Below are 27,942 nucleotides of genomic sequence, written 5' to 3' on the forward strand. Positions count from 1 at the left end.
CAGGCCGCCGCGGAGGTGGGGACTCTCCAGGCCACGCCCCAAAGGCGGAGCCAGCTGGCGGCCGCGCCGCACCGCGGAGGGAGGGGAGGGGAGGGAGGGGAGGGGAGGGGAGGGGCGGGGCGGGCTCGCGTGTCAGCGACCGAGCCGCAGGTGGCGGCGGGCGCGGGGCTCGGCCCGAGCTCGGGAGGTAAGTGCTGTCCACCGAGACACCCCCGAAACCCCCTGGCCCGCGCAGCCCCCCATGCGCACCGCGCCTGGCAGCCCGGCGGTCCCGGGGGTCAAAGGCGCGGCGGGGTGTGAGGGATGGAGAACAGGGGGTGGGGGGGCTGCGCAGTGGGCTCCCCGTCCTTCCCCCCGCTCCCTCGTGATAATCGGGGATCCGCGGAGGGAGCTAGAGACCCCTCCCAAATCCTCCATCTCCTGGCCTAGAACTGGAGCGTGCAGCGGGGCAGCTATGAAGCGAGACCCCTCCCCAGATCCCTTTATTCTAAGCCTGGATCTGGGTCTAGGTTCCGGGGCAGAGATGGGGACGCCACTCTCCCTCCAGCCTGGGACCCAGGACAGCCGAAACGGGTCCCAATTTCCCTTTTCCCAGCTCTGGCCTGTAGACCCCTGGGGACCAAGATGAGGAACCCCTTTTCTCTGCTATGAACCCCGATCTAGGCCTGGCCGAGGAGCTGGGAGTCCCCTGGTCCCTCCTCTAGAGTGTCCTTTTCCAGCCCCCCCGAGCACAAGGATGGGCGGTGGAGGGGCCTTTCACTGGCGTCCCCTGCAGGGACCCCAAGTTTGGAATTCTAGCGAGGGGTCAGTGTGGGGTCCCTTGCCTGCCGGGCCAGGCTTAGAGAGACTTGGAGCATGGACTTGGTGGTGGTCCCTGCTTCAGTGGGGTTGGGCAGCGAGCATCTGTTCCCAGGGATTAAAATAAATCGTAAATTAGGATCTTGCTGGAGGCTGGCTGCAAGTGAAGTGCGGAGGAGTGTTGGGGGGTGGGTGGCCCCTCCATCTGCCTCAGATCCCAGAATTCGCCTGCCCCAGCCGCAGTGGGGACCTGGAGGTGGCTTTGGATGGACCTGACTCACTGGTGACCTTGGGCAGGTGACAGACCTCCCTGAGCCTTGATTTTTTTTTTTTTTTTTGAAAGTGGGCTTTGGAGCCTGTATTCTACAGATTCTGAAACCCACCCACCCCATCTTTTGCCAAATGTAACTCCACCCTTTTGCTAAAGATGTTGGTGGTTGGAGGAGAGAGAGCAATAGGTTTGGAGATCTCCCCATATGCCTTGCTGGCCTCTGAGCCTCAGTTTACTACACTGCAAAATGGGTTGATGTCACATTCTGGCATTGCTGGAAGGGTTGCTCTGCCAGACAGTAAAACATATTGCCAAGCTGCCATCATCAGAACAGGGGCTCCTCCACCCTGGTCGCACCCACTGGACTGCCCGGGGCACAGCCTGACCCACATACCTTCACCCACACCAGGGGCAAAGCCGGTACCTGGGCAGGATCCTGGGCAGGAGGAGGTGGGAGGCACTAGGCCAGTCTAACCCCTATCCCTTGGGGCTCTTTCCCTGTGGTGGGGCTGGGAGTCCAACGCTCCCAGGTTCAAACCCAGCTCTCCTGTGCATGGCTTTGCCCCTCTGCACCTTGCTGTGTTCTTCTGTGAAATGGGCTGAATCGCCCTTGGAAGATCAGAGCAGACTGTGAGAATGGGAGTGCTGCAAGTGCAGACATGATCATTATAATACTACAATCATTATCATACAATATTATAATTATTATAATATTGTAATTATAATACTAATTACAATATTAGTGAGCATAAATGGGGTCAACAGCTGACTCGGGTTGGGGCAGGGGTAGGAGAGAGGGAAGTCTGCAAGGGTATTGCCTTCTGTGTCTCCAGAGCTCGGTAGTCAGGTAGGTACACAGTTGGTGCTCAATAAGTGTTTTCCAAGTGAAGTGATGGAGAGGGAGGAGACCAGGGCGGGAGGACTGAAAAATTCCTGAGCATAAGCTCAGATGCCGTTCACAGCCCAGTCTGTGTGACATGGGGCCGGTGCCTCAGTTGTCTCATTGGGGTAATGGCTGAGATGAGACACTGCTTCCAAGTGCCATTGTGAGAATCAAGCCAGATCGTGTAAATGGGCACAGCCCTGGTGGTCAGCCTTAGAGGGGAGGAAGCACATGACAGAGCTGGTCCTTGAAACAGCATAGCCAAGCGGCCAATCACAGGAAAGGAAGAGAAAAACCCCAAACTGGCCCTACTGTGAGCAAATAAGAGTCCAAGGGGGAACAAAATGATATCCTGCTTCGCAGAACCTTAGAGGCCCAGAGAGGTCAGGGACAGCCCAGGGCCACCAAGTGAGAGGTCAGGAGCTCCAGACAACCCATCAGGAACCGGAGCCCTGCCTTCTTTGCTGACTTGGTTCCTGTCTTGTTTTATCTGCTCCGAGACCTGCTCTAATTCTGAACCGGCAAGAAGCCCCAAGGTTTTGGGAATTGGTGCTGGGGAGGGTAGATCTCTGGGCAGCACCCAGAGCCTGTGTCAGCCACCTCCCGGAAGGACTCTTCCCCACTTCCAGCAGCCAGAGGATGGGGACATCCAGGTCCACTGACAACCTGCTGTGTGACCTTGGGCAAGTCCCTGTCCATCTCTGGACTTTGCCCTGGCTCTCTGGAGGCTGGGAGACCTGGGTTCACGCAGGGCTGACTTCATCAGACACAGTGACCACCGTGTCTCAGGCACAATATTTTAGGGGTCTGTAAAGGTGTTTTAACTTCTTTTAAAATCAGAAGGGGAAAAAAAAAACAAGCTTTGGGGTCAAAGCAAACATTTAATATATGGTATTAATATATTCGTCTCTATGCCAAATGTAATTGTAAAATATAGTTTAAATTCTCTTTTTTTATTGGAGGAAGGGGCCCATGAAAGCAAAAGTGCCTCTGGCCTATGAGCGTCCTCAGGCGGCCCTGGGTTCGAGTTTTGGTGCTCCCATTCATGGGCTGTGCAACCTTGGGCAGGTGGACTCCCCTCTCTGAGTCTTGGGTTCTCCCCCAGTGAAGCAGGCATCATTGGTCCCCCTCAGAATGGTGAGGTGTGGAGTGTTTAGCCAAGGGTTGGTGCTCAATTTGTGGGTACTATTATTTCACAATTGTTGTCAAGATTATTTGCTTGGTAATAATAGCCCCGGCTAGGGGCCTCAGTTTATCCGCCCAGGACCTGCACGGTGCCAGGGAGGTCCCATGGGTGCTGTCTGGAGGGGGAGGGGAGGTGGCTGTTGGGCCGTGGGCGGGGCAGGGTGAGCTTCCTGTCCCCCAGGCACAGGGGCCTCTGCTTGGTGCTAACGGAAGTGGCAGGGGCCACGTGGCTCTCTCCTGGTGCCTGCCCCAGCTGACAGGGGCTCTGGCCCCATTCACTGTCTGGTGAGTTTGAGCCCAGGCCAGGAGGCCCCCATTGCCCCTCCTTGCCCCGCTCAGGAGCAGAAGGGAGACCCTTCTACCTGGCCCGGGTTTCAGGAGAAACAGTAGGTGTCACTTCCTGGGCCGGGCTGGGGCCTGCGCAGGGCCACCCTTTGCTCTGCCACCCCGACCCCCATTACGGCCCTTGAGTGGCGGGAGGGATGGCAGGGTGGTCGGGGGAAGATGGAGATCCAGAGCCATGTGTGGAAGTTTCGAACAGGAGTTCTTTTGCAGACAGGTCAGGGACAAAATCATAGTGACCTGGGGCCAGTGAGTGACCTCTCTGTGGCTCAATTTCCTCATCTGTAAAGTTGGGATTGAGCCTTGCGGTGTGGTTGTGAAGGCTGAATGAATGTGTGGTACCTGTGAAGAGCTGGGCACAGCGCCACACACACACTCGTGCTCAGTGTATGTTGGGGGAGGGGCAATCTAATGGGAGTTGTAAAAACAGTAGCAAGATGCTTGGTTTCTGGGGAACTTGGGCCCGGTGGCTCCTAGGATCCTCCAGAGCAGCACTGTCTAGCAGGACTTTATCTGTGCTTTCCAGTTGGGTGGCCACCAGCCCCATGTGGCTCCTGAGCCCTGGGAACAAGACTGGCACAACTGAGGAACTAGGGGTTTAACTGTATATAATTTTATTTAGTTTAAAATTAAGTTGCCACATGGGACTAGTGGTTCCCTTATCAGTTAGCCTAACTCTAAGGGATTTGGAGATGCTCAGGGTCTAGGTCATGGCCAGGAACTAAGAAATGAGATGGGAATTTAGGGCTTTTCCCCCTTGGGATGTCAGCCTAGCATATCCCCAGCTGGACTGGGTTTCCTCAGGGGCTACACTAGGAGCTAGAGTTTCTCAGGGGCCCCAGCATCACCCAGCACAGGGTGGTGGTTGGGAATGTTTGTTGAATCAAATAATTGTTTGCCTGGTGAACACCTATTCATGCTTTAAAACCCCAACTTCCACGCCCCCTCCTTTAGTCCAGGTCCCCCAGTCCTTGTTCCTCCATTTGGTTCAGCTTTGACCCTGCAGGACTGGGGTATCTGTGTTCAGCTCTGTTTTCCTAGACTGAGGGCTCCTCAGGAAGCAGGCCCAGGGCTGAATCATCTCATGGACCCTGGTATTGTCCTGGCCAGGTAGGCACATGGTGGGTGCTGAGTGACTTACAGAAGTCAAGTGACCAGGGGCTAGCTGATAATGGGTCGAATTAAACTCACTTTCAAGATTAGAAAACTGAGGCTCAGAAAGGGGCAGCCTTGTCCAAGGTCCTTGCTCAGTCCTTTCCTGGTGAGGCCCAGGGAGCTTTCCCATCCTGCAGTCACCAGCCCCGTCCCTGCTGCTACTGTGCCTCCTGGGCTCCCAGCTGCTGCTGAGCTGCCTGCGGGGTCATGAATTATGGATGAGGCTTGCGGGCTCCAGTGACAAGCCCAACCTCAAGTACATGCCAAGGACACCAAGTGTCCCTCCCTCTTCTGGTGGCTTGGCCCTGCCCCCTCTGCAGGGAGGCCTGGGGTCCTCCAGCAAGACCCCTTCTAGGCATTCCCTCTTGTTTTGCAGATGGGGAAACTGAGGCACGGAGCTGGACAGTGACTCAGATACCAGGTGAACATATTGGCTTCCAGGGGGTAAGGTTGGGACTCATAGGGGCACCAGTGTCAGCTGGGTCACCATGGCGAGGGATGAGCTGTCCATTACAGGAGTGTGCATGACATGGAGACTGTTGTAGAGGGATTCAGGAGACCCCGAGGGAACCTTAGGGGCACTTCAAGGACCCCGACTGCCATGTGGCCGATCACAGTCCCAGTGTCCACCTCTCACCAGACCCTCTTCCCACAGGAGCTGCCCAGCGTGGGGCTGAGTGCTCAGGTTGGGACTCAGCTGGCACGAGTGCAAATCCACTGTCATTTCCTGGCTGTGTGACCTTGGCAAGTAGCTTCCCCTCTGGGCAGGGCTCAGTTTTTCCATATGTGAAATGGCCTAGAGCTTTTCCACCCATCCCTGACCATGAACTCCTATTCATGCTTTAAAACCCCAACCCCTATGCCCCTTCCTCTAGTCTAGGCTCCCCTAGCCCGTATCTCTTCATTTAGTCTGACCCAACAGGGCTTGGGCATCTGTATTCAGCTCTGTCCTCCTAGGCTGGGGGCTACTTGAGGACCATGCCCAGAGCTGTATCCATTTCAGGGGCCCTGGCACACTCCCAGCCTTGGGGTTTTTGGTTCCTTCTCCATCCTCTTTCTCCCTCCTCCACAAGGAGAGCAGTTGGAATTTCCCTTCCTCAGGCCCGAGCTGGCTATGACTACAGCTCAAACTTGCCTCTCTCTTCAGACCACAGGCACCAGACGGGAGCCTTCGAGGGTCTCCATAGAGGCCATCAGAATGTCGTATTTTGGGGAGTATTTTTGGGTAAGTAAGATCTGCTGTTACTTTGGTGGGGGCTCCTGGAAGGGCTGTGGGGGCTTTTATGGAGATGGAGGGACCTGGGGGCTTGTGGGCAGAGTCTTGGGCAGATGGAGGATCTGCAAGGGATAGAAATTAAAGTGGGAAAAGTCAGGCTGGGTTTGAATCTATACCCCCAGATGTCATAGGCCTTGTGATCTTGGGCAAGTCACAGGTTGAACAGGGAGACTGAGGCCCAGAGTAGGAATCTCTCACCCGAAGTTGCCCAGTGAGAAAGTGCAGAGTCAGGGCTCAAACCCAGGGCCAGACTGAACTTTCAGGATCCAGGATCATTCCAGCCAGGGAATTTCCACATCTTCCCCATCCTGGAGAGTTGGGGGGTTTTCTTCACTTGACCCCTAGGGACCCGCTCACCTGTCTGCCCTCCAAGCTGGGGACCACATACTGTGACTCAAGGAGCCAAGTGAGACAGACTTGTTTTTATTCATTCACTCCCTCCCTCCCTCCCTGTCACCACTACCCCACACCCAGCCAACTCTGGGAGATGCTGGAGCTCCCAAGAGATTCCATCCAAGCCCTGACCCTGAGAAGCCTCCAGTCTGGGGGACACAGAGCCAGTAAGATACACCCAGCCCTGTAGGGTCAGAGCTGAACCCAGCCTTGGGTATGCCCACAGGAGGAGCAAGGACACAGAGCTGTGTTTGCCATGGGCTTTGAAGGCTGATTTTCCAGGATGTCAGAAAGGCATTCTGGGCAGGGGGAACAGCCTGGGCAGAAATCCAGAGATGTGACACTGGGTGGCCAGTTGAGGGCACAAGGACTCCTCCCGCAGAGCTAGGCTAATGGGGAGCCACAGAGGATGTGTGAACAGGAGAATCAGGCAAGGACCAGGGCAGAAAGCCCCTTCCTCAGTTGCAAGCCCAGAGCTTGCAGAGGAAGCTCAGTTGCTAGGCAACCCGTTGCCCATGGCAACAGGCCTTTCTCCCTCCCCAGCTGGGGCTCCTCTTACTAGCACTTGCTTTCTTAAAGGGGCTGCATCCCCTTGCCAATTGCGGAGTGGTGGCGGGGGAACGGACCTCCATCTCCTTCCCAAGGGTCAGAGTCCCTGGATTTGCCTCTGAATGGCTGTGTGACCCCATCAAAATGCTGCCACTCTCAGAGGCCCTGGTGGTGATCTGTGTAAGGGGTGGGGGTTGACCGTTTTGAGGATCGGTGGTCGCCCAAGTATTGGAGCTCTGACAGCGGCACCTACATTTATTTTAAATTTCTCTTAATGGCATGCGGCACCTACATTTCTTTTAAATTCTTTTTCATTGTATGAGGCATGCAAGTTCGCTGCAGAAAATTCAGACCAGCAAAGAGAAAATAGAAGCCACCCCCAACTCCTCCTTCCAAAGATAGCCTGGTACACAGTGGATAAGAGCTTTGACTTTGGGATTTGAATTGGGCTCTTCTGGGAGCCCTTGGGCAGGTGGCTTTGCATCTCAAAGCCTCAGGTTCTGCATCTGGGAAAGAGGGATGAAACTCCTGCTTCCCCAGGACTAAGGTAGTACCCCTGGAATGTCTGTTTCTTTTTTAATCTATTGTTTGTATTGGTGACTCTTTGCTGGGTGACGCTGGGGCCCTGACTGGCCTGAAGGGGGCTCCAGTCAGGGGAAATCAAGCCACACAGGGATGCCCCAGTCTTGTTGGACCAAGTCAGGTCTAGAGGCATGGACGGCACTGGGGAGCCACGGGAGAAGTGTGAGCAGGAGAGGGACATGATCAAGCTGTATTAGAAAGATCTCTCTGGGGCTGGCGTGGGAGCAAGATTGGAGTCCAGAAGTTCTGAAAGAAGACACAGGCCCGAGACAGCCCCTCCCAGGACCCTCGGCTGCCAGCCCAGCCTGGGGGAGCCAGACACTGCTGGGGGCTTTGCCAGGTCTGGGAAACGGGCCAGCAGTTGGCTCTGAGTCAGCTCCAGATGCTGGCCTGGGCGGCGGTGCCTGGTGCAGCCTCACCCGAGGATCCCCTGGGCAGGGTGGGCGGAGGCCTGCTGGGGCTGTTTGCTGAGCCCTCAGCACTGTGCAGGAGGCCCTGTGTCTTGTACCAGCCTCAGCTCACCAAGACCTTTGGGAGGTGAGTGCTGTCATTGTCCCCATTTGTCAGATGAGGAAACTGAGACCCAGAGAGGCGAAGTCACTGGCTCAGAGTGACCCAGTGCATAAGAGGAGGATTTGACACTTGGGCCTTGAAAGTATGTTTCTAGGGAATTCCCTGGCCGTCCAGTGGTTAGGACTGTGTGCTTTCACTGCTGAGGGTGCAGGTTCAATCCCTGGTCAGGGAACTAAGATCCCGTAAGCCGAGGCCAAAGATAAAATTAAATTTAAAAAAAAAAGAAGTATAAGAGAAAATGTATTCCTGGGGAGCTGGAGGGATCAACAATGCATGTTGGGAAGTGGGGGTCTGAGGAGGGTCTGAGAATGTTCCTGAAGGAGGAGGGCCTGGCAGTGATCCTTGAGAGGTGGAAGAATTTGGATGGGTTGAGAAAGTTGCAGGCTAGTGAGCCAGGTGACAGTAACAGCCCCAGCAAGGATACCGTGGTGGGAAAGAGCAGCATGTCTGCACCATTTGCTATTTGCTGGCGAGGCCAAGAGGCTGTCCTGGGTCTTCCCCAGTCTTGGCCTCCATTCTTCCATTTGCACAGCAAGAGGGATCATCTGGTGGTGACTTCTGGCTTTATCCTTCAAGCTTCCAGGTAACTGGGAGGGTGAACCCCTCAGGTTGGAGGAGGATGGAGGAAACCATCATTTCCAGAGGGTCTGTGAAGTGCTCCCAAAGGGATCACTTTAGAGATTTGTGTCGGGAATTAAATAACATTGGATCCCTCCATGAGCTTCCTCTTTCAGTCTAATTACAAGGCCCCACTTGGTGCTAAAATATCTCGACTTCCCTCCGACCACAGCTGATCACCCTTTTTAACTGACAGCTCAGTGTTCAGACATGTTGCCTTTCACGTGTGACAGGATCGGGCTGGCATTAAAACATAGTCGTTGCCTTATTTTTTCCCGTCCCCTTCATTATGGCAAGGGGTCCTGGCTTTCCACTTAGAATAGTGGTAGGGACTTCCCTGACAGTCCAGTGGTTAAGACTCCACACTTCCACTGCAGGGGGCATGGATTCGATCCCTGGTCGGGGAGCTAAGATCCCACATGTCGTGTGGTGTGGCCTAAACATAAGAAAACAATTTTTTAAAAAAAGAAAAAAGAGAATAGTGGTAAGCGTTGCCCTTTTAAATCAATATATTTGGAGAAGAAACAAGAGCCACCTTAAAGCAATGATAACTAAGTAATACCATGAATCAGCAGAAACTAGGGTTGCCTTTGGGGCTTTAGGGGACCGTGATGTGGATCATCTTGGTATTTACTTCATCCCCATATGAGAGGTAGGTGACTCCCTGCCCCCATCTTAATGAGGAGCCACTACAGGTTCAGAGAGAGACAGTGACTGATCTGGATCACACAGCACAGGCCTGGCCTCTCCCACCATGGTGACCCCAGAACTAGGAGGAAAGAGGTTTGGTGCAAGGCATCAGCAGGCACCAGGGTAGAGGCTCTGTTCCCACCAGTCCCAGGTAAGAGCAAAATAACTTTGTCCATCTATTCGACAAACTGAAATGCCCTTTCTGTGCCCCACCCTGTACTGGATATTGCTGGGTCCTGAGAGAGGTGTCAGACCTGCATCCTGCTTTGTGGGGTTCTCAGAGAGGGAGTTTTCATGTTGAAGGGAACAGAAAACACAACTACAGTGACTTAAGCAACAGGGGTCATATTAGTTCATAAAATGGAAAAGTTGTGCAGTAGTGTGGCTTTCAGGGTTGGTTTGATCCAGCAACTCTACTCAACACACTTTTTATTCAGACCCTCTCAGGTTCAGCTTCTTTCCAAAGTTCATGGTTTCCACTTGGTTTCCAGTATCTCCTGTGACCACACAATCATTTATGGAAAGAGAGAGAGAAAAACAGGGGAAGAGACTGTTAGAGAAAGGAACAAACAGAGGCAGAGGTACACACACACACAAAGACAGAAAGATAGTGACAGAGAGAGACAACCAGCGAGTGAGAATGTCTCTCCCTCAACTATGGGAGAAAAATCCCAGGATTCTTTCTTTTTTTGAATTTTTATTTTATTTATTTTTAAATTTTGTTATTTATGTATTTATTTGTCACGCCTCGTGGCTTGTGGGATCTTAGTTCCTTGACCAGGGTTGGAACCCGGGCCCCCTGACGTGGAAGCGCAGAGTCCTAACCACTGGACCACCAGGGAATTCTCCCAGGCTTCTTTCTGATTGGACCAAATTAAGGCCCATGAACCAATCCTTGTGATGAGGGGGAAATGCAACAGGTTGACTGGCTCAGGCCTGAACCAATCCCTACAACCAAGAGGATGGACTTCTTCTGGTTAGCTCCTCAGCCCAGCCCCTGTTGCTAGGTAACCTTGATGTCCTCTCCATCCCCTTTCTCAATCTCCACCCCCATTCCCTGCAGGGAGAGAAGAACCATGGCTTTGAGGTCCTGTACCACAGCGTGAAGCAGGGGCCCATCTCCACCAAGGAGCTGGCTGACTTCATCCGGGAGAGGTGAGGTCCCCAAGCCCCACCCACCCCATGGCCATGTCCCACAGTCCACACAGCCATGCTCATCTTGTGCCCCAACCCTGGTGCCCCCCTTTTCCCTTGCCCATTCCATCCTTCCACCACACCACACCCTGCCAGAAAGGATCCAGGCCCCTGGGGTCTCCAGGAAGCAAATGGGCTTGAAGACCCTCCGAACCAATGGTTCTCAACACTATCAGCCCCATGCCCCATCTTAAATGACGATCACCAGGTTCTAACGCCTCCCCCTGAAGAGACGCTAATATGACCTACTTACAAGGAGAATTTTGAAAACTCAGTCTCGGGGCCCTGAGTATGATAAAAGAAAAATCACGTATAATGAAATAATCTGCATCTCAGCATGTCAATGCTCCGACGTCTGAGAAAACATAATAAACTCAAATGGCAAGGCAGCCTCTGCTCCCCAGCTTCTCAGCAGCTGAACGCCCGTTAAATCTGGGCAGAAAGTCCAAAGGATTATTAACCAGGTTTTTCTCTTTGTGGCTGTCACGTGGGACCTGTCGCAGCCATACAGGACAGGGGCCACTCTTTATTTTATGGGCCTTCAGACCCTGGATCCATCCACTGTTGCTTATGCTACCCCACGGGTGCCTCTCTCAGAAAATACCCCAATGGGTAACTGGTTTTAACTGGGCACACTGCTACCCCAAACAAAACTGAGGTTCTATTAGGATGAAAATGTGAGTGGATATTAGGTAGGCATTTAGCAGTGTCTAGAGGGAAAGAGGAAATACGAGTTTGTCTTCTGCAATTAAAGGAGACAAAGCATATAAAACATTTATATTATGTGCTTAAAAATTTGTTTATCTGCTGTTGCTACTGCTGCTACTACTACTGATGTTTTTACTTAAGGATTAAAACCTCTCCCATGAATTTCCAGAACACCTCCCCCTGTCAGGGGACTGTATCATTCTCCTGGAGAGACACTGCTTAGATGCTTGAGATGGGGAAACTGAGGCCCAGGGGTGTGGGGCCTTTCCCAAGTGTGCTCAGAACCTTCCCCATCCTTACCTTGTCCTCCTACCCAGGGCCACCATCGAAGAGACCTACTCGAAGGCAATGGCAAAACTTTCCAAGCTGGCCAGCAACGGGACCTCGGTGGGGTGAGTGGGCTCTGGGTGGGGCAGGAGTGGCCAAGGGTGTGGTGCGCTGGGGGGGGCAACAGGAGCCTGCCCTTGGGTGGACATCTCTTCACGCTTGTGATATGTGGAACAGGGAGTCATCCCCCTGCTTACGGGGCTGATTGGACAGAGGAATATAGTTCATTCATTCACTAGTTCATTCATTCATTCACTGGATATTGACTGAGCACCTACTGTGTGCCAGGCATTGTTCAAGGCACCAAGGGGCCCGGGGCAATCAAGACAGATAAAGCCTCCAGTCACCTTCATGCCCTGTTCATAGGTGTACATCTGGGATGTGTGACGAGATGGTTGTTAACCACAAGCATGAACAAAGTCCTTTCCCAGGGAGAAAAGTGCTAGGAAGAGAACAGGAGCAGTAGAGGCTGGCCGCTATCTCTGGAGCCGAGACCTCAGTAATGCGAAGGAATCAGCCATGGGGGTGTCTGCAGGACAGAGACCCGGGCAGGTGGCTCAGCTAGTGCAAAGGCCCTGAGGCAGCAACGCACCGTACATGTTCAAGGAAGAGCAAAGAGGCTGGCATGGCTGCAGGGCCTGGACAAAGTGGAGATGAAGTAGGGGAGAAATAGAGGGAAGGGGCCACAGGGCCCCAACGCACAGGTGACTTTTAAACCAGGATGTGATGTGGTTCCATTGGCATTGCAAAGTTCCCTGCGGCTCCCGTGGGGCAAAGGTTCTGTCGGGGGCCGAAATGGCGGCAGCAGAGAGCAAAGGCAGGGGGGAGGCCAGAGGGGTCTTCTGTCGAGGTGGGAAAGCCCCTCAAACTTGATTTGGGCAGGTTGAGTCTCAGCTGCCTGTGAGTATCAGGCGGGGCCTGGAGTCCAGACAGAGGACTGCGGGGCCTCGGCCTGGGTTTAAATTCCAGCTCTGATATTCATTTGCTGAGGGCCCTTGGGTGAGTTATGGAGCCTCCCATGCCTCAGTTTCCCCATCTGCCACAGGCCCACCTCACACAACTGCAGTGGGGATTAAATGAATTCATATGTGTTCATGCTTAGCAGGGCCCGGCACACATTAGATGCCTGAGCCAATGCCAGCCATGCTGTATGAGGGGTCCCTGGGGGGCGGGGCCTGCTGGGCCCGGGATGTGTGACCCCACCTGTTTCCAGGACCTTCGCCCCACTCTGGGAGGTCTTCCGAGTCTCCTCAGACAAGCTGGCGCTCTGCCACCTGGAGCTGACACGGAAGCTGCAGGACCTCATCAAGGACGTGCTCCGCTACGGCGAGGAACAGCTTAAGGCACACAAGAAGGTGTGTGCTGTGGGTACCACAAGGCTGGTGGTTGGGGGATGCCAGCGGCTCCCAGGATCCCAGGACTTCTGGGGCCTTGGAACCACCAGCCCCTGGTGTGTGCCTCTGAGAATTCTGTTAATTCCACGACATCAAACTCAGAATCTCACAGACCTGAGCATTGGTGAATTTCAGTCTCAAAATTCAAGAGCAGGGATCTGCAAACTACGGCCCACGGGCCACATCCAGCCCACCACCTGTTTTCGTGCAGCCCTCGAGCTAAGCATAGTTTTTCCATTTTTAAGTGGTTGAAAAAAAAACCAAAAGAAGAATATTTTGTGATGTGTGAAAATGACCCCTGATCTAGAACATCAGGGGCTACAGATCTTGTTATTTGACGTTTCTAGACTCTGGAAGAGCCAGACCTTAGACTCTCAGGATCCCAAAATATTTGAAGCTTAGAATTCTAGAGTCATAAATGCTTTGCATTTACAGATCCCTAGAATCTGCAGGGGTTTTTTTTTGTTGTTTTGTTTTGTTTCGTTTTCTGGCCGTACCGTGCGGCATTCGGGATCCTAGTTCCCTGACCAGGGATCAAACCTGCGCTCCCTGCAGTGGAAGTGCAGAGTCTTGACCGCTGGACCGCCAGGGAAGTCTTGAGTCTGTGGTTTTTAACCCCCGTTAAAAAAGGGAGTTGGGGGCTTCCCTGGTGGCGCAGTGGTTGAGAGTCCGCCTGCCGATGCACGGGACATGGGTTCGCGCCCCGGTCTGGGAAGATCCCACATGCCGCGGAGCGGCTGGGCCCGTGAGCCATGGCCGCTGAGCCTGCGCGTCCGGAGCCTGTGCTCCGCAACGGGAGAGGCCACAACAGGGAGAGGCCTGCGTACCGCAAAAAAAAAAAAAAAAGGGAGTTGGTAGTACTTCATACTGTACAGTTAAAAATGGTTAAGATGGCCGCTTTTATTGTATATGTATTTTACCACAGTTTTTAAAAAATTGAGGAACAAGGAAGTTTTCTACAGGCTGATATGGAACAATCTTGGGAATGAATTATTAAGTGGAAAAAACTGAGTTTAACAGTACGGACTGTTGCCATTTGTCATAAAAAATGGGCACATTTGATGGTCCATGTGCCAGTTATTTCTGGAGAAGTATCATGGTAATAATGGGAGTTTTTTACCTGAACTCATCCCTTAAAACTTTCTGAAATGTGAATTATGTGTAAATATTACCTATTTAAAGAGTTAACATTTTTGAAATTCATAGAATACTCAGAAAAAGTATTCTCTAGGACCTGGAATCCCACAGAGTTTGAGAAGCTGGGAATTTCATGGCATACACCTGGGGTCTGCTCAGGTCCTGTACCCCAGCAGGGGCTTCAGGTGGAAGCCCCGCATGCTCTTCTCCGCTCCCACAGTGCAAAGAGGAAGCAGTGGGCACCCTGGACGCTGTGCAGGTCCTTGCAGGCGTCAGCCAGCTCCTGCCCAAGTCCCGCGAGAACTACCTGAACCGTTGCATGGACCAGGAGCGGCTGCGGAGGGAGAGCACCAGCCAGAAGGAGATGGACAAGGTGGGCACACAGCTGCAGGTCCCCAGCCACCGCTGGCCCACACAGGTCAGAGGAATTTGCCGGGGGTGACGGAGCTGCCTGCTGGGAGAGTGAAAACATATCACAGAGCGATGGTCATTGAACCTGCATGAACCACATACATGCTGGGCACCCCAAGGAGTCTACCTGCTGGGGGATGGGGCCGGGGGAAGTGCCCTGAGTGTCACCCTCTCAACTCTGTCCCCTCCCTGTGCCTCCTAGGCAGAGACCAAGACCAAGAAGGCAGCAGAGAGCCTGCGGCGTTCAGTGGAGAAGTACAACTCAGCCCGTGCCGACTTCGAGCAGAAGATGCTGGACTCAGCTCTGGTAAGAACCAGGCATCTGTACCTTAGAGACCTACACATTCCTGGGCCCAGGATGCTCTGGCCCTAGAAGTCCAGAACCTTCCAAACCCTCGACTCCAGAAGCCTTAGAATCACAGGCTTAAAGCCGTAGAATTCTAGAGCCACTTAGCTATTGTTACTGTTATTATTATTTCAAAAACCAAGTCAGTTTTGTGCCTTAGTTTCCCCACCTGTAAAATCGGGGCAGTAATAGTACCTGCCTCATAGAATTGTTGTGAAGATTAAATGAGTCACCATATGTGAAGTTTTCAGACAGTACCAGGTGCATAGAAACCACTCTATGAAGTATTAGTATTATTATTTTTATTATCACTGATGAGGTTTTTGAAGAAGACAGTGCAGAGTTTAGAAGCCAAGAGTCTCCTGACATGTCATGGTAGCTGAAAAGCCTGGATTCCTGGTCCAGCCTCCATCTCTCCCCAGCTCTGCCACCTTTGGCAAGGCACTGCACCTCTCTGGGTCTCTGTCTACCCAAATGTTTGAAAAGCAGATTGGGATCTCAGGATTAAGAATCAGATTTTTTTTTCTCAATTTGCAGTGATAGAAAGTTGCAAGTGATAGAAATCTTCATTCAAACTGACAAGGAGACATATAGGCTCAGGGAACTGAAAAGTTCAGGGGGCAGAGCTTCAGGTACGGCTGGATCCAGGTGCTCCAATGGCATTGACAGGAAGTTGTGCCTCTCTGCTTCTCAAGTCTGTTTTTCTCCCTGAGGGCTTTACTCCCAGGCAGACATACCCTCCCGGATGTGTGTGTGTGTGTGTGTGTGTGTGTATTGCAAAGTAGCCACCAGCAGCCCCCACATGCATCCACCAACACATTGACTTAGGGTATGAAAGTGTTTTCTTCCATGGTTCCAGCAGAAGTCCCAGAGCTCTTCCCCAAACCAATCACTGAGGCCAGGGGATTGGAACATCCTTATTGGTCAGGCTGGGTCACATAGCCACTCCTTGTGGCCCCACCTTCCCATTTGCCCCTCCCCTCCTGCCTCAGCGCTTCCAAGCCATGGAGGAGACCCACCTGCGGCAAATGAAGGCCCTGCTGGGCTCTTATGCTCACTCAGTGGAGGACACCCATGTGCAGATTGGGCAGGTGAGTGGGGCCAGGGGTGGGGAATGAAGCTGGGGTTCTGGGAAAGAGGGCCTTGGCCCTGCCTGATTACACACTTCGTCCGCCTGGCCCAGGTACATGAGGAGTTTAAGCAGAACATAGAAAACATCAGCGTGGAGATGCTGCTGAGGAAGTTTGCAGAGAGCAAGGGCACAGGCCAGGAGAAGCCTGGTGAGTCTGGGTATCTGTGGGGGTTGGGCTGTGGAGCTGTAGGGAAGGAACAGGACTCAAGAGGGAAGAGAATGAACCTCTCTGGGCTTCGTTTTCCTCATCAGAAAAATGGGCTGATGACAAATCTAACTCAGCAGCCCACAGAGGAAGAGGATCTGCTGCCTGATCTTATGTGTAAATCTCTTACAACTGGATACCAGAGGGACCTTGAATGCCAAGCTCAGCCTTTCAGATTTTTCCCTGAGGGCCCAAGGGAGCCATTGAGGGTTGTTGAGCAAAAGACCAATTTGAAAATGTCCAGATACAGAGTTGAGGAGGAATTGAGAGCAAAAGTTTTGGGGTCACATCTGAGTTTGTGTCTTTTCTTTGTCGCTCATTGTGTGACCTTGGACGTCTGTCTTGCCTTCTCTGAGTCTCAGTTTCCTCACCTGTAAAGTGGGGATGATAATAACCGCCACCTAACGGTGTTGTGAATGTTCAGTAATTTGATGCAGATAAAGGGCAAAATGTGTACCTGGCACATAGTAGGCACTCAGTAGATGCTGGTACACAGTTTACGTCCCTAGCTCTAGTCAACCACTAGGGTCTGTCTTTTCTCCCTCCTGTCTCTATAGCCCAGCACCAGCTCAGGTCACCTCTCCTTGTGTGGGCCCCCACTCTTGCCCTTCACTGGCTCCAGGTTTGTCATGCCCTGCTCCTGCTTACATACCCTCTATGGCTCCCCAGCACCCTTGAGAGAGAGTCCCAGGTCATCATCCTGGCACCTGAGGCTCAGCCCATCTCATAGACTTATGGTCCATCCCCTGAACCACCCAACGCAGAAATGCTGGAGGTAGAAGAAGTAACTCAGGCAGTGCCCCCTCCGGTCCATCCCAAGGTGGCAACCATCCAAGGCAGGACCAGAACACTTGGCCCATCCCACTCATGACCATCTCTGGGGCTGGTTCAGCATCTTGGCTCAGGCCCTGGACCCTGACTGGTCTTGAGCTCAAATCCAGGTGCCATTGTGTGGCCAGAGGTATACTGCTACCCTTGCCAGGCCCAGTCTCCCCGCCCAGCTGAGTTTCTCAATCTTTTCTGTCTCAGGGCCTTTGGACTTTGAGGCGTACAGTGCAGCTGCCCTGCAGGAAGGCAAGTACGTCTGGGCCTGGATGCCCAGGCTGGACGACAGGGATGAGGGAGACAGAGCTGAATGGGAAGGGAACCCCCCAGGGCTCAGCTGCATCCCCCTCATCTGTCCTCAGCAATGAAACGTTTGCGGGGAGCCAAGGCCTTTCGTCTCCCAGGACTGAGCCGGCGGGAACGGGAGCCACCTGCAGCTGTGTGAGGAAGCACCCCAACCCAGCCCTGGCCCAGGCTAACCCAAGATCCCTCCCCCTGCCCAGGGTATCCCAGAAGGCCCCTGCTTAGGGTAGCCCAGGAGAATCGTATTCCAAGCTAGCCCAGGAGTCCCTCTACCCAGGCTAGGCCAGGAGCTCCTCTGTCCCAGACTGGCTCAATATTACCACTGCCCAAGCTAGTCCAGGATCCTCCTTTTGCCAAGACTAAACCAGGGCCTGCCTGTTCCCCCTTCCCGGCTGGCCCAGGATTTCTCCCTCTGTCAAGGCTAGGCTTACTGTTTCCCCACCTAATCTAGCCTGGCAATTCTTGCTCTGTTAAGATGAGCCCAAGAGTCTCCCTGCCCAGACGGGTATCACATTCCTCCCTATGCCCATGGTTTCCCTGGCTAGCCCAGGATTACCCTTGCCCAGGCTAGCCCAGGATTCTTTGCCAAGGCTAGCCCCATTATTTCCCTGCCAAGGTGAGCCCTACATTCAGACTAACTCCAGGGTTCCTCCGCTTCCAAGCTGACTGAGAACACCCCGTGCTCAGCTAACTCCAGATTCACTGCCCCGGCCCCAAGCAAGCCCCAAGTTCCCACCACCTGCAGGGCTAGTTCAGGACAACATAGCAGCCCAGGGGCTGGCCCCAGGTTCCGTGTCTGGTGTTGGGGGCGGAGGGGAGGGCCAGAGGAGGTGGGGGAGCTGACACTGACACCTCCTTCTGCATTCCCAGAGATTCCCTGGAGCCCGATTCAGGGGTGAGTGCCATGGGAGGGGCCAGGCCGGGCTGCAAGTGGGAGGGGTCCATCCCACCTTGGCCCCCCTGCCCAGACCTGGAAGCCAAGCCTGGAGCTCAAGGGGCAAGAGGTAGCACAGCTTAGGGACCAGGTTCAAATTCCACGGTGGCTGCAAACTCCCATGGACCACGTGGGAGGGACCAATGTCCCCTCTTAGCCTCGATTTGCCCCTCAGGACAGGTTGCGGCATGTTCTGTTCCTCCAAGAACCTGCCCACGAACTGCGAGAAGATCGTTATTGCCATTGGGGTTGTTTCTCGGTCTGAGTCAGGGCCCACAGGTGGAGGGGGGCATGGCAGGGTGAGATGGGAGGTTTGGTGCCAGAGAGACTAACTCACCACTTGTCCCCCCAGACATGTCCAGAGGTGGATGAAGAAGGTTTCACTGTCCGGCCTGATGTGACCCAGAACAATATCCTCCTGGCGCCTTCTGGGGGCAGTTGTTGGCACAGCAAGGACAGAGCTCTGTCCACAGTGATCCGCCCACCATTAGCAACCCTCTCTGTGTACATCCTCAGGGGAGCCTCCAGCTGTGAACCAAGCAGATTCAAATGCAGACACTCGCCCCTGCGGGGTCAGGGCTGAACAAGAGGGAGAGAGGGGAGCTTGGTTACCCCAGAGGGGGAGCCAAGGGGACTTCCTGGAGGAGGGGGTCACCGGTGTTGGGGTTTAGCAGCTGAATAGGAGTTTACTAGTTAGGACAGGGCATGCTTGTATGAAGGCTTGTGGGGGGAGGAGAATGGCAAATACATGGTGTCAAGGCAAGGGTGGCAAGTGGTGAGAGATGGAATTGTGCAGTGCCTCGAAGGGATGTGAGCAGGAAGAGATGGATCTGAGGGCTGACTGGAGGGAAACCCCGTGTTAGAATCCGCTTGGCCCCTTGACTGCAGTGCACGCACAGCGGAGCCCTCCCGCTTCTCATCCAGCGACTCCGATTTCGATGATGACGAGCCCCGCAAATTCTACGTGCACATCAAGCCCGCCCCGGCCCGGGCCCCAACCTGCAGCCCCGAGGCAGCCACAGCACAGCTTAGGGCCACAGCTGGCAGCCTCATCCTCCCTCCTGGCCCAGGGGTGAGGCGTGGGGAGGTGCTGTGTGTGGGGCAGGTGGGGCTGGCTGGATGCCACCGACCTGATGCCACCCTTTGTCCACAGGGCACCATGAAACGCCATTCTTCACGTGAGTAGCCTGTTAAGGGGTCTTCAGTTTGACGAGGAGCACGTGGAAGGGAGACTGGGCCTGGAGTGTGGGTGTGGGTTTGAATTCCAGCTCTGCTGTGTAACTTGGGGCAGGCTGCTTACCCACTCTGATCTCCTCTTATAAAATGGGGTCATTGTGAGAATTAAATGAGAGCCAAAAGGGATCGCTGGGGCTGGGAAAGAAGCCAGAAACTGGAGACAAGTGGGCTCAGGTTCGAACCCCTCTCTGCCTGATTTGCTGGTCACCTTGCGCAGCTGACTAGACAGCTCCAAACCTTGGTCTCCTTGGTGTGTGGAGTGGGAAGCAGTGCAGGCCTGGCGACAGAAAGGCTCAAGGAGGTGCATCTCTTGCAGGGGACACTGCTGGGAAACTACAGAGGCCTCGATCTGCCCCAAGGGCTGGCAGGTGGGTTCCATGGGAGATGGGGCACTGGGCCCACGTGAGTGGGCAGGTGAGGGCCATCCCTGCCTCTCTCCTCCTCCCCTGCTGCCTCCCCATGTCTCCGACTCCCCTTCTCTTATCCTGGCAGGGAGTTAAGGGCGTGCCGTCTTTGAGGGACCACTCAGTCATTCACTTGATGAACATTTATTGAGCACCTTATGTGTACTTGTGCTATGCTGGGTTCTGGAGATAAATGACCAAGACAGGTGCTCCTCAGAGTCCCACTCTAGAGGCTCAGATTTTTTAAATACTAAATAAGTTAGAGCATATTCGATGCTTCCAAGTGCTGTGAAGAAACTGAAGCAGGCAATGTGATGGAAAACAGGAGTGGGTGGCTTTAGTTGGGGCCGTGGTGGAGGGGTAGCAGGGGAGGTGCGAGGACTCTGAGCTGAGCCCTGAAAAGGAGCAGGAGGTGGCCGCAGGGAGATCGTGGGGGACAGAGCTCAAGACCAAGAACAGCAAGTACAAAGGTCCCGAAGTGGGAGGAGGCATGGAAACGCCCCTCTTGTCCATTCCCTGTCCCCAGCTGTGCAGAGAAGCTGCAATCGGACGAGCAGGTTTCCAAGAACCTCTTTGGGCCTCCCCTAGAGTCCGCCTTTGACCATGAAGATTTTACAGGTGATGGGGGTGGGGCTTCAGGGACACGGGCGGCCAGCAGGAGGAAGGGTGGGGCCACTGCAAGGATAGGAGGCTCAGGACCGTGGGCCAGGCCGGACGGAGGACTGTGGGGGTCCTTTGTGGGTCAAGGTGAGGGTGGGCGGGGCCATGGCACGAATGGGCGGAGCCGGCGAGAAGGTGTGGCCTTCGTGGGAGTGAGGATGACAATGAGTGGATAGGCAGGCATCAGTGGAGGTGAAAGTAGCCAGACAGCATGGCCTGGGGTGGAGGGGGGGGTGGGGGAGACATCGAATGGGGGCGGACCTTCCTCGACATGGGCGTGGCCTGCGGGAGGATGAACGGGACTCCGTGTGAGTGGGGTCTGGAGCTGGCTGCCCCCTTCCCTCCCCCAGGCTCTAGCAGTCTCGGCTTCACCTCCAGCCCCTCGCCTTTCTCTTCCTCGTCGCCCGAGAACGTGGAGGACTCTGGCCTGGACTCACCGTCCCACGTGGCACCCGGCCCCTCCCCGGATTCCTGGGTTCCCCGCCCAGGCACCCCACAGAGCCCACCTACCTGTAGGGTGCCGCCCCCAGAGTCGAGGGGGACGCAGCCCCTGCTGCCATCAGACTCACCACAGCCCCTCGCACCATCCCCGGGTCCCTGGGGGGTGGAGGCTGTGGCTGGAGGAGGTGAGTTCCTCCACCCCTAGTCTGAGAGTTATCTGAGTCCTGGGGGAGGATTGAGCACCTAATGTGGCCAGGGTCTGAACAGGATGCTGGGGACACAGCCGGGACCCAGGCAGGCAGAAACCCTCACTCTTGCAGGGACAATAGTGATACGGATATTTAACAAGGCAGGAGGTGGCAGGTGCCTGGTGAGGACTCAGAAGGGTAGGGCCTCCCTGAGGAGGGAACATCTGAGCTGGGATTTGATGGAGGTGAGGACGCAGCCATATGGACATGGCGGGGGAAGGGCATTCCCAGCAGAGGGTGCAGCCTGTGCAAAGGTCCTGGGGTGGAAGCAGGCAAGACCCTTTGAGGAACAGTTAGGAGGCCAGTGCAGGTGGAGCAGAGTGATGAAGGGAGAAGGAGGGAGTGGAGGGGGAGATGTCGGCAGGGAGATGGGATCAGGTGGGGGCTGGTGGTCCCAGGGAGGAATGTGAGTTTTACCCCTAGCAGGGTCAGAGCCACAGGAGGGAGGGCCGTGAGCAAAGAAGGGGTGGGACCTGCTCGGATTGAAGGCTCTCTCTGACCGCTTGGTAGGCAAGGATGAGAGCCAGAGACGAGGGAGGTGAGTCCAGGTAAGTGGTGATGGGGTAACAGTGGGGAGAAGGCCAGAAGACAGTCACGGGACCCGGAGAACAGAGGAATCAGGGCAGAGGGCCTGAGGGCAGCTGAAAGCAGAGGGAAGGGCCGAAAGAGCAGGGAAGATGGGGCGGAAGAAGCTGGGGTGGGGGCGTGTCAAGGCTGGGCCTTTAGACGGCAGGTGGATGGGGGAGGCCAGGCTGGAGCACCCTGTGGACAGCTGTATGAAGACATCAGCAAGCTGAAGTGGGATGGAAGGCTGCCCAGGGAGAGGGTAGGAGAGCGCCCAGGCTGGAGCAGGGGCAGGGCTAGAGGGGGGGAGGAAGGAGGGGATTGGCTACTGGTTGGCTCCTGGGGGCCTGAGTCAGAGAGACTGTGGGCTGTGACCACATGAGGTCCCCAGCAGTGGTGACGGGGTGGCGGGGGGTGGGGTGGGGGGCTTGGTACCATCCTTGGTTAAAGAAAGAGCCTGGTTGGAGCTGGTTCAAGGGAGGGCTCAGGGGAGTGAGTGTAGACCGTGAGTGTAGACAGATACAGTTGTCTGCGCTTTACTGTAGAACTAAGGTTCTCAACTGGGCCAGTTGTGCCCCTCAGGGGACACTTGGCAATGTCACCACTGTTACTTGATTGTCACCACTTGGGGGCGGGGTATACCTGACGTCTGAGGGGTGGAGGCCAGGGAGGCTGTTAACACCCTACAGTATGCAGGGCGGCCCCAGCATCATGAAGGATCCAACCCTGTTGAGAACCTTGGCACAGCCTGGGGTGTAGGTAGGAGGGGAGATGGGCGAGTAAGCGTTTGTAGATGGAGCAAAGCAGGGACACTAGTGAAGCAAGAGAGCGAGGGGAACCTAGGTGTTACACCATGATTAGTTAATTTAGAAGGGTGTGACTCAGACGCAAGCCAGGGTGGGAGACTACCCTTGGAACTGCCAAATGTTGGGTAAAATGCCTCTGCCAAATCCTCACCGCCCCCCCCCCGTAGAGTGCCTACCTCCTGAGCATCCAGCCCTTGCTTGCATACCCCCAGTGATGGGGAGCTCACCCCTTATTGAGCCACCAGTGTAGTGTCTGGGAGACTCAGGGTTGCAGATGGTGTCTACAGTCCTGTCCAGCACCTTCTCTGTAGCCCTAGGACTCCCAACCATCAGGGGGTCTCCTCCTATAAGCCCAACTCCCAGTTTGGGGCTGAGTTCCTCCCCTGGGGAGGTTGGAGAGGCCCAGGCAGCAGCTCAGCCATGTCTGTTCTTATGCTCATTCCCCAGACTTGATGCCTGTACCTGCTGACCTTGCAGCCAGGGAGGGCCTGGCAGCCCCACCCCGGAGACCTCGCTCCAGGAAAGCATCCTGTCCCCTCATGCGCAGCAACGGGGACCTGGTAGGGTGAGGGGGGGTGGCAGGAGCCGGGCTGGGGGTCGCCTCCAGGGTCAGCATCGGGGCACTGCTGCTAGGGTGTTCACAGGCTGGCCTATCTTCTTCCCTTCCAGTCTCGTTCCCTGAGCCCCTCCCCACTGGGCTCTTCAGCCCCCAGCACCATCCCAGAACGGCCCAGCTTCTCATCCCAGACAGGACATGGTACGTGGGTCCTCTCTGGGCCTCAGTTTCACCTTCTCTGATCCGGGTGTGTGGCTTAGTGATACAATGGAGGCCGTGTCGGCAGAGGGCGGGTTCCGGAGCCTGGGACCTGTGCTCACTCTGCCTGTCCCTCGTTCCCTCCCTGCCACCCCCAGGAGTCTCCCGGGGCCCAAGCCCTGTGGTCCTGGGCTCCCAGGATGCCCTGCCCGTGGCCACTGCCTTCACTGAGTATGTCCACGCCTACTTCCGTGGCCACAACCCCAGGTACACAGTGGTGGGGCACAGTGCAGATGGTGACAGGCAAACATAGGGCTCCCTGGGGGCTGTGCATCTAGGTTCCGGCAGGGACAGCTTTCAGATGGGTTTCATGATCTGCTTTACCGTGGAACACTGAGCTAAACAACCAGACCCATCCTGAGGGCTGTAGGAACCATGGAAGGCATTTGAGCAGGGCTAGGCATTGATGTAGCCACGGTTTAAAGGAACTCCTCTGAGGCTGCTGTGGGCGTCAAACTGAAGGGAGCAAGACCAGAGGCCAGGCCCGTGGAGGGGGCAGGTTAAGGGTGAGTTGAGGGACCAGGGATAATCTGGGGGCGGTGCCCAGCCGAAAAGACCTTAAGATCAAGCCACAAAGAGGAGGAGAGTATTGGACCGGAAACCTAAGCTGAGGACAGTTACAAAACTGAATGTTTTGCTTTGAGCTTCCTGGTGGCCTGGGGAAAAGAGAACTGGAGAAGGGGGTGTTCCTGTCTCCTTCAGCCCAGTGTGGATTCTTCCTGGTGTCTGGATTGCTGTCCAGGCAGGGACACAAGAGGTGGAGGCTGGGGCTGGGAGGCTGGCCATGGTCAGAGCCTTGCTGATTCTGAGGGACCTGGTGAACCACAGGCTATAGTGAAACTAGGAGAGAGGGGAGCGTGAGGTGCCAGGCACAGCCCTGAGCCAACGCCCAGTGCCTTCACCACCCGCCCCCACCAGCTGCCTGGCTCGAGTAACTGGGGAGCTGACCATGACCTTCCCTGCTGGTATCGTGCGCGTGTTCAGCGGAACCCCACCCCCACCGGTCCTCAGCTTCCGCCTCGTGCACACGGCCCCCATTGAGCACTTCCACCCCAATGCTGACCTGCTCTTCAGGTACTGTTGAGGAAAGGGAGAAAAGTTAGGGGGTTCCAGGGACTGGTGGGGGCCAGGAGCACCCCGGCTCTGAATTCCTGTTCTGCCTCTCGGGATTTGCTGTGTGACCCTGGGCAAGCTGCTCTCCCTCTCTGAAACTCACTCTCCTTCTGTCTTTTGCTTCCCACCCTTGCCCTTCCCTGGGAGTTATGCTTTATTGGTCCCAAGGTTAGCCTGGGGATCTGCATCTTTAGGAAGCCCTTGGTGTAGGTTGGATGCTGGAGGCCCTTGGGACGGCATCTCCCGAGGGTTGGGGTGATTATTCCCGGTCTCTGCAGTGACCCCTCCCAGAGCGACCCTGAGACCAAAGACTTCTGGCTCAACATGGCGGCTCTGACTGAGGCCCTGCAGCGTCAGGCAGAACAGAATCCAGCTGCCTCCTACTACAACGTAGTGCTGCTGCGGTACCAGGTGGGCCAGGTGGATGGCGGGGGGCAGAGGGGGCAGGGAGGGGATGGTGGATGGGGACAGGGTGAGCAGGCAGCAGAAATGGAGGCTGATAGCAATGACCGTGGGGTGAGCTGTAGGCAGGGTGGGCAGTGTAGGGGGGCCTGGCCTCCACTAGTGCAGATGGCCCCATCGTGCAGATTAGAAGAGGTCCGATCCCAGGACCTGGCAGCTGGCACCTGTCCCCAAGACTTTGTTAGAATGGGGCACTCGTCTGCCCTCTGCTGGAGACGTGTTGTAACACAGCCTCTCATCAACAAAGAGCCCCTGGGGTGTCCTAGGCAGTGCAGTCAGGTCAGTTGAATGGCGGGTGGCATGGCAGGGGCAGTGTGGCTGAATAGTATGCGGTGTGGCAGGACAGGACGGCTCAAGCCGTGTCTTCTCTCCTGTTCTCCCTTCCCCTAGTTCTCCCGCCCCGGTCCCCAGTCCGTTCCTCTGCAGCTGAGCACCCACTGGCAGTGCGGGGCGACCCTCACTCAGGTCTCGGTGGAGTACTGCTACCGGCCTGGTGTCACAGCCGTGTCCACGCCACTCACCAATGTCCAGATCCTGCTGCCCATAGGGGAGCCTGTGACCAACGTCCGCCTGCAGCCGGCTGCCACCTGGTGAGGGCATGTGGGAGGCCTGGGGAAGCTCAGCAGTGCCCCCAGAACCTAGCAGAGCTCCCTTTGATACACCAACTGAAGGGTCCACCCTAGGCCTGACCATTCCCTGTGGGCTCACCTTGCTTGGAGCTAAGGGTGATGTTACTAGCAATAACAATGTCTGACACCGAGAGCTTCCTACATGTCAGGCTTGTTCCCTGTTTTCTGCACACACTGACAGGCTTGGGGCTTTTAGCAATCCCTCAAGGGGTTGGCCACCATCATCCCCACTTATGGAGGGGGAGCTGAGGCACACAGAGACTAAGTCACTTACCTAGGTTCCACCAGGATTTCAACCCAGCCACCCACTGGTGGTCCCTGGCTTTCAGTCACTGCACAATGTTGCCTTTGTTTTGTACAAAAGGTAGAACCTGCCACCAAGAAGCCAAATTTATAGGGCCAAACGCATCTCTAAAAGTGCTGCAAGGCTGTAGAGCCTTCAGGAACCAGCTGCTCCACACCCCACCCCCATTTCACACATGGGAAAACTGAGGCCAGGAAGGAGACCCGGCTTTCTCGGGTCATGTAGCCAAGGGGCAACTGAGCTGGGACCCTGGGCTCCCCATGTCCTTTCTGGTGGAGACCGGACCAAGCTTCTCTTGATGCCAGGAACCTGGAGGAGAAGAGGCTCCTATGGAAGCTTCCGGATGTGTCCGAGACAGGGGGTGAGTTATGATTGTGCTTAAGGTCTTGGGGGTCTCAAATGGGAGAGGCTTATTTCAGCTAGGGGAGAGGGAATTCCCTGGCAATCCAGTGGTTAGGACTCCACTTTCACTGCTGAGGGCGCAGGTTCGATCCCTGGTCGGTTAACTAAGGTCCCGCAAGCTGCGCGACACAGCTAAAAAGATTTTAAAAACGAACTAGGGGAGGATTGGGGATGTGCTAGAGCAGGGCAGTGTAGGCATCAAGGAAAGCTTGAAAGGGCTTTGACGAAGCTGGAGGAGAGGGCATCCCAAGGGGTGGGCACAAGAGGTGCAAAGGCCCTGAGGCAGGATTCCTTTGCAAACCACACACAGCCCCGTGGGGCCAAAGGAAAAGGGTGCAGGACACAAGAGGAAGTCAAACAGAACAGACAGAGCCACAGATCAAAGGGCTCGGGTGCAGGGCTGAGGAGGAGCCCAGGTCACAGCAGGACTGGGGTCGGGGAACAGGACACAGCTGACCTCAGACCTCCCCAGGCTCTGGCCGCCTGTCTGCCAGCTGGGAGCCACGCTCGGGGCCCAGCACACCCAGCCCTGTGGCTGCTCAGTTCACCAGCGAGGGGGCCACTCTGTCCGGCGTGGACCTGGAGCTGGTGGGGAGTGGCTACCGCATGTCACTGGTAAAGAGAAGGTTCGCCACAGGTACGCCCTCGCCCTGCCGCTGCGCATCTCCGGAGCCAAGACCAGGCCGGGCTCTGAGCCCCACTCCCTGCTTCTGCCAGGGTGCGGGGCTGGGGGAGGCATTTGGGGTGTTTGGAAAGGATAGGTGGGTGTTGGGGCCTGGAGACCCAAGATGGGGGGCACAGGTGGAGAGGGGTGGTCAGGGCCCCAATGACAGGGATCAAGAAGTGTCCCCTACAGGACTTCCCTGGCGGTCCAGTGGTTAAGACTCCGAGCTTCCACTGCAGGGGGCACGGGTTCGATCCCTGGTCGGGGAGCTAAGTTCCCATATGCCGCGGGTGCAGCCAATAAAAGAAGAAGTGTCCCCTGGCCGGCATCCTTGCAAGAACCCAAGGCAGGGAGCCAGCAGCCCCTCTGGTGCACCCATCCCCACCCCCATTCTCCCGTCCCCACACGGGGCTGCTGGGGTCCATGGGGCAGTGGGAACAGTGAGTTACAGGGGGGTGTTTTGAAGAGGATTGGGGGATCCCAGGGTAGGGGCAAGGGCCCCCCGCGCACCCCTCACAACCCTGCCTCCACAGGGATGTACTTGGTGAGCTGCTGAGCCTGCAGAGGCCGACCAGCACCACTGGCCCCAGCTCTGCACTGCGTCCTGGTGCTCGCTGACTGCTCCCTGGCCCTCCTGCTAGACCCGAGGGTCCCCCACCCTGGCCTCCCCTGAGGCCCTGACTCCATGGAGAGGATCCCAACACTCAGACTGGCTGAGCCTGAGATCCACTCCTGCTCATGCCAACTCTCATGCAGGTCCTTGGCCTTTTAATGTTCTTTAAATAAACACTCTATTTTCTAATAAAATAAATAACAAGCCTTTTCCTGCTCCAGGAAGTTTCCTTCACATCGCCAGAGAGGAGAGGAAGAAAAGACGGATGGGTGGGAGAAATCTAATCTCCTTAATAATCCTTAGCCCTGCCCCTCCACCCCCAACCTAGCCCGTGCGGGGCGATACTGGGGG

The 27,942-nt window shown here is 55.5% G+C and overlaps 1 protein-coding gene across 5 annotated transcripts; it reads left to right on the top strand.

Annotated features, from left to right (window-relative positions):
• The first annotated feature begins 117 nt into the window (after positions 1 to 117).
• Positions 118 to 27,800, top strand: FCHO1 (FCH and mu domain containing endocytic adaptor 1). Of its 5 annotated transcripts, none has more exons than XM_067733190.1 (29): positions 124 to 187; positions 5,011 to 5,055; positions 5,290 to 5,382; positions 5,789 to 5,859; positions 10,379 to 10,470; positions 11,535 to 11,609; positions 12,758 to 12,899; positions 14,296 to 14,448; positions 14,689 to 14,793; positions 15,825 to 15,923; positions 16,016 to 16,112; positions 17,199 to 17,243; positions 17,357 to 17,435; positions 18,168 to 18,192; positions 18,584 to 18,641; positions 19,125 to 19,303; positions 19,385 to 19,409; positions 19,784 to 19,835; positions 20,398 to 20,489; positions 20,882 to 21,157; positions 23,038 to 23,150; positions 23,260 to 23,347; positions 23,503 to 23,611; positions 24,323 to 24,478; positions 24,796 to 24,928; positions 25,370 to 25,569; positions 26,218 to 26,273; positions 26,787 to 26,951; positions 27,512 to 27,800. In XM_067733190.1, the coding sequence occupies exons 4-29, from the start codon at positions 5,833 to 5,835 to the stop codon at positions 27,532 to 27,534; spliced, it is 2,664 nt and encodes an 887-aa protein (XP_067589291.1). In that variant the 5' UTR covers positions 124 to 187; positions 5,011 to 5,055; positions 5,290 to 5,382; positions 5,789 to 5,832; the 3' UTR covers positions 27,535 to 27,800. The 5 variants fall into 5 exon arrangements, with proteins under 5 accessions (XP_067589290.1, XP_067589291.1, XP_067589289.1 ...); XM_067733188.1 differs by having other exon boundaries at positions 5,290 to 5,378; positions 5,782 to 5,859; XM_067733189.1 differs by lacking the exon at positions 5,290 to 5,382 and having other exon boundaries at positions 118 to 187; positions 5,782 to 5,859.
• The last annotated feature ends 142 nt before the right edge of the window (positions 27,801 to 27,942 follow it).

This window comes from Pseudorca crassidens, chromosome 3 (assembly GCF_039906515.1).
Source record: "Pseudorca crassidens isolate mPseCra1 chromosome 3, mPseCra1.hap1, whole genome shotgun sequence".
NCBI classification, from domain to species: Eukaryota; Metazoa; Chordata; class Mammalia; order Artiodactyla; family Delphinidae; genus Pseudorca; species Pseudorca crassidens.

Coding starts and splice junctions, on each gene's coding strand:
- FCHO1 (XM_067733189.1), top strand. CDS start 5,833: ATGTCGTATTTTGGGGAGTATTTTTGG. Junction 17,244..17,356: donor TGCAGCTGCCCTGCAGGAAG/GCAAGTACGTCT, acceptor ATCTGTCCTCAG/CAATGAAACGTTTGCGGGGA. Junction 23,151..23,259: donor TGCGCAGCAACGGGGACCTG/GTAGGGTGAGGG, acceptor CTTCCCTTCCAG/TCTCGTTCCCTGAGCCCCTC.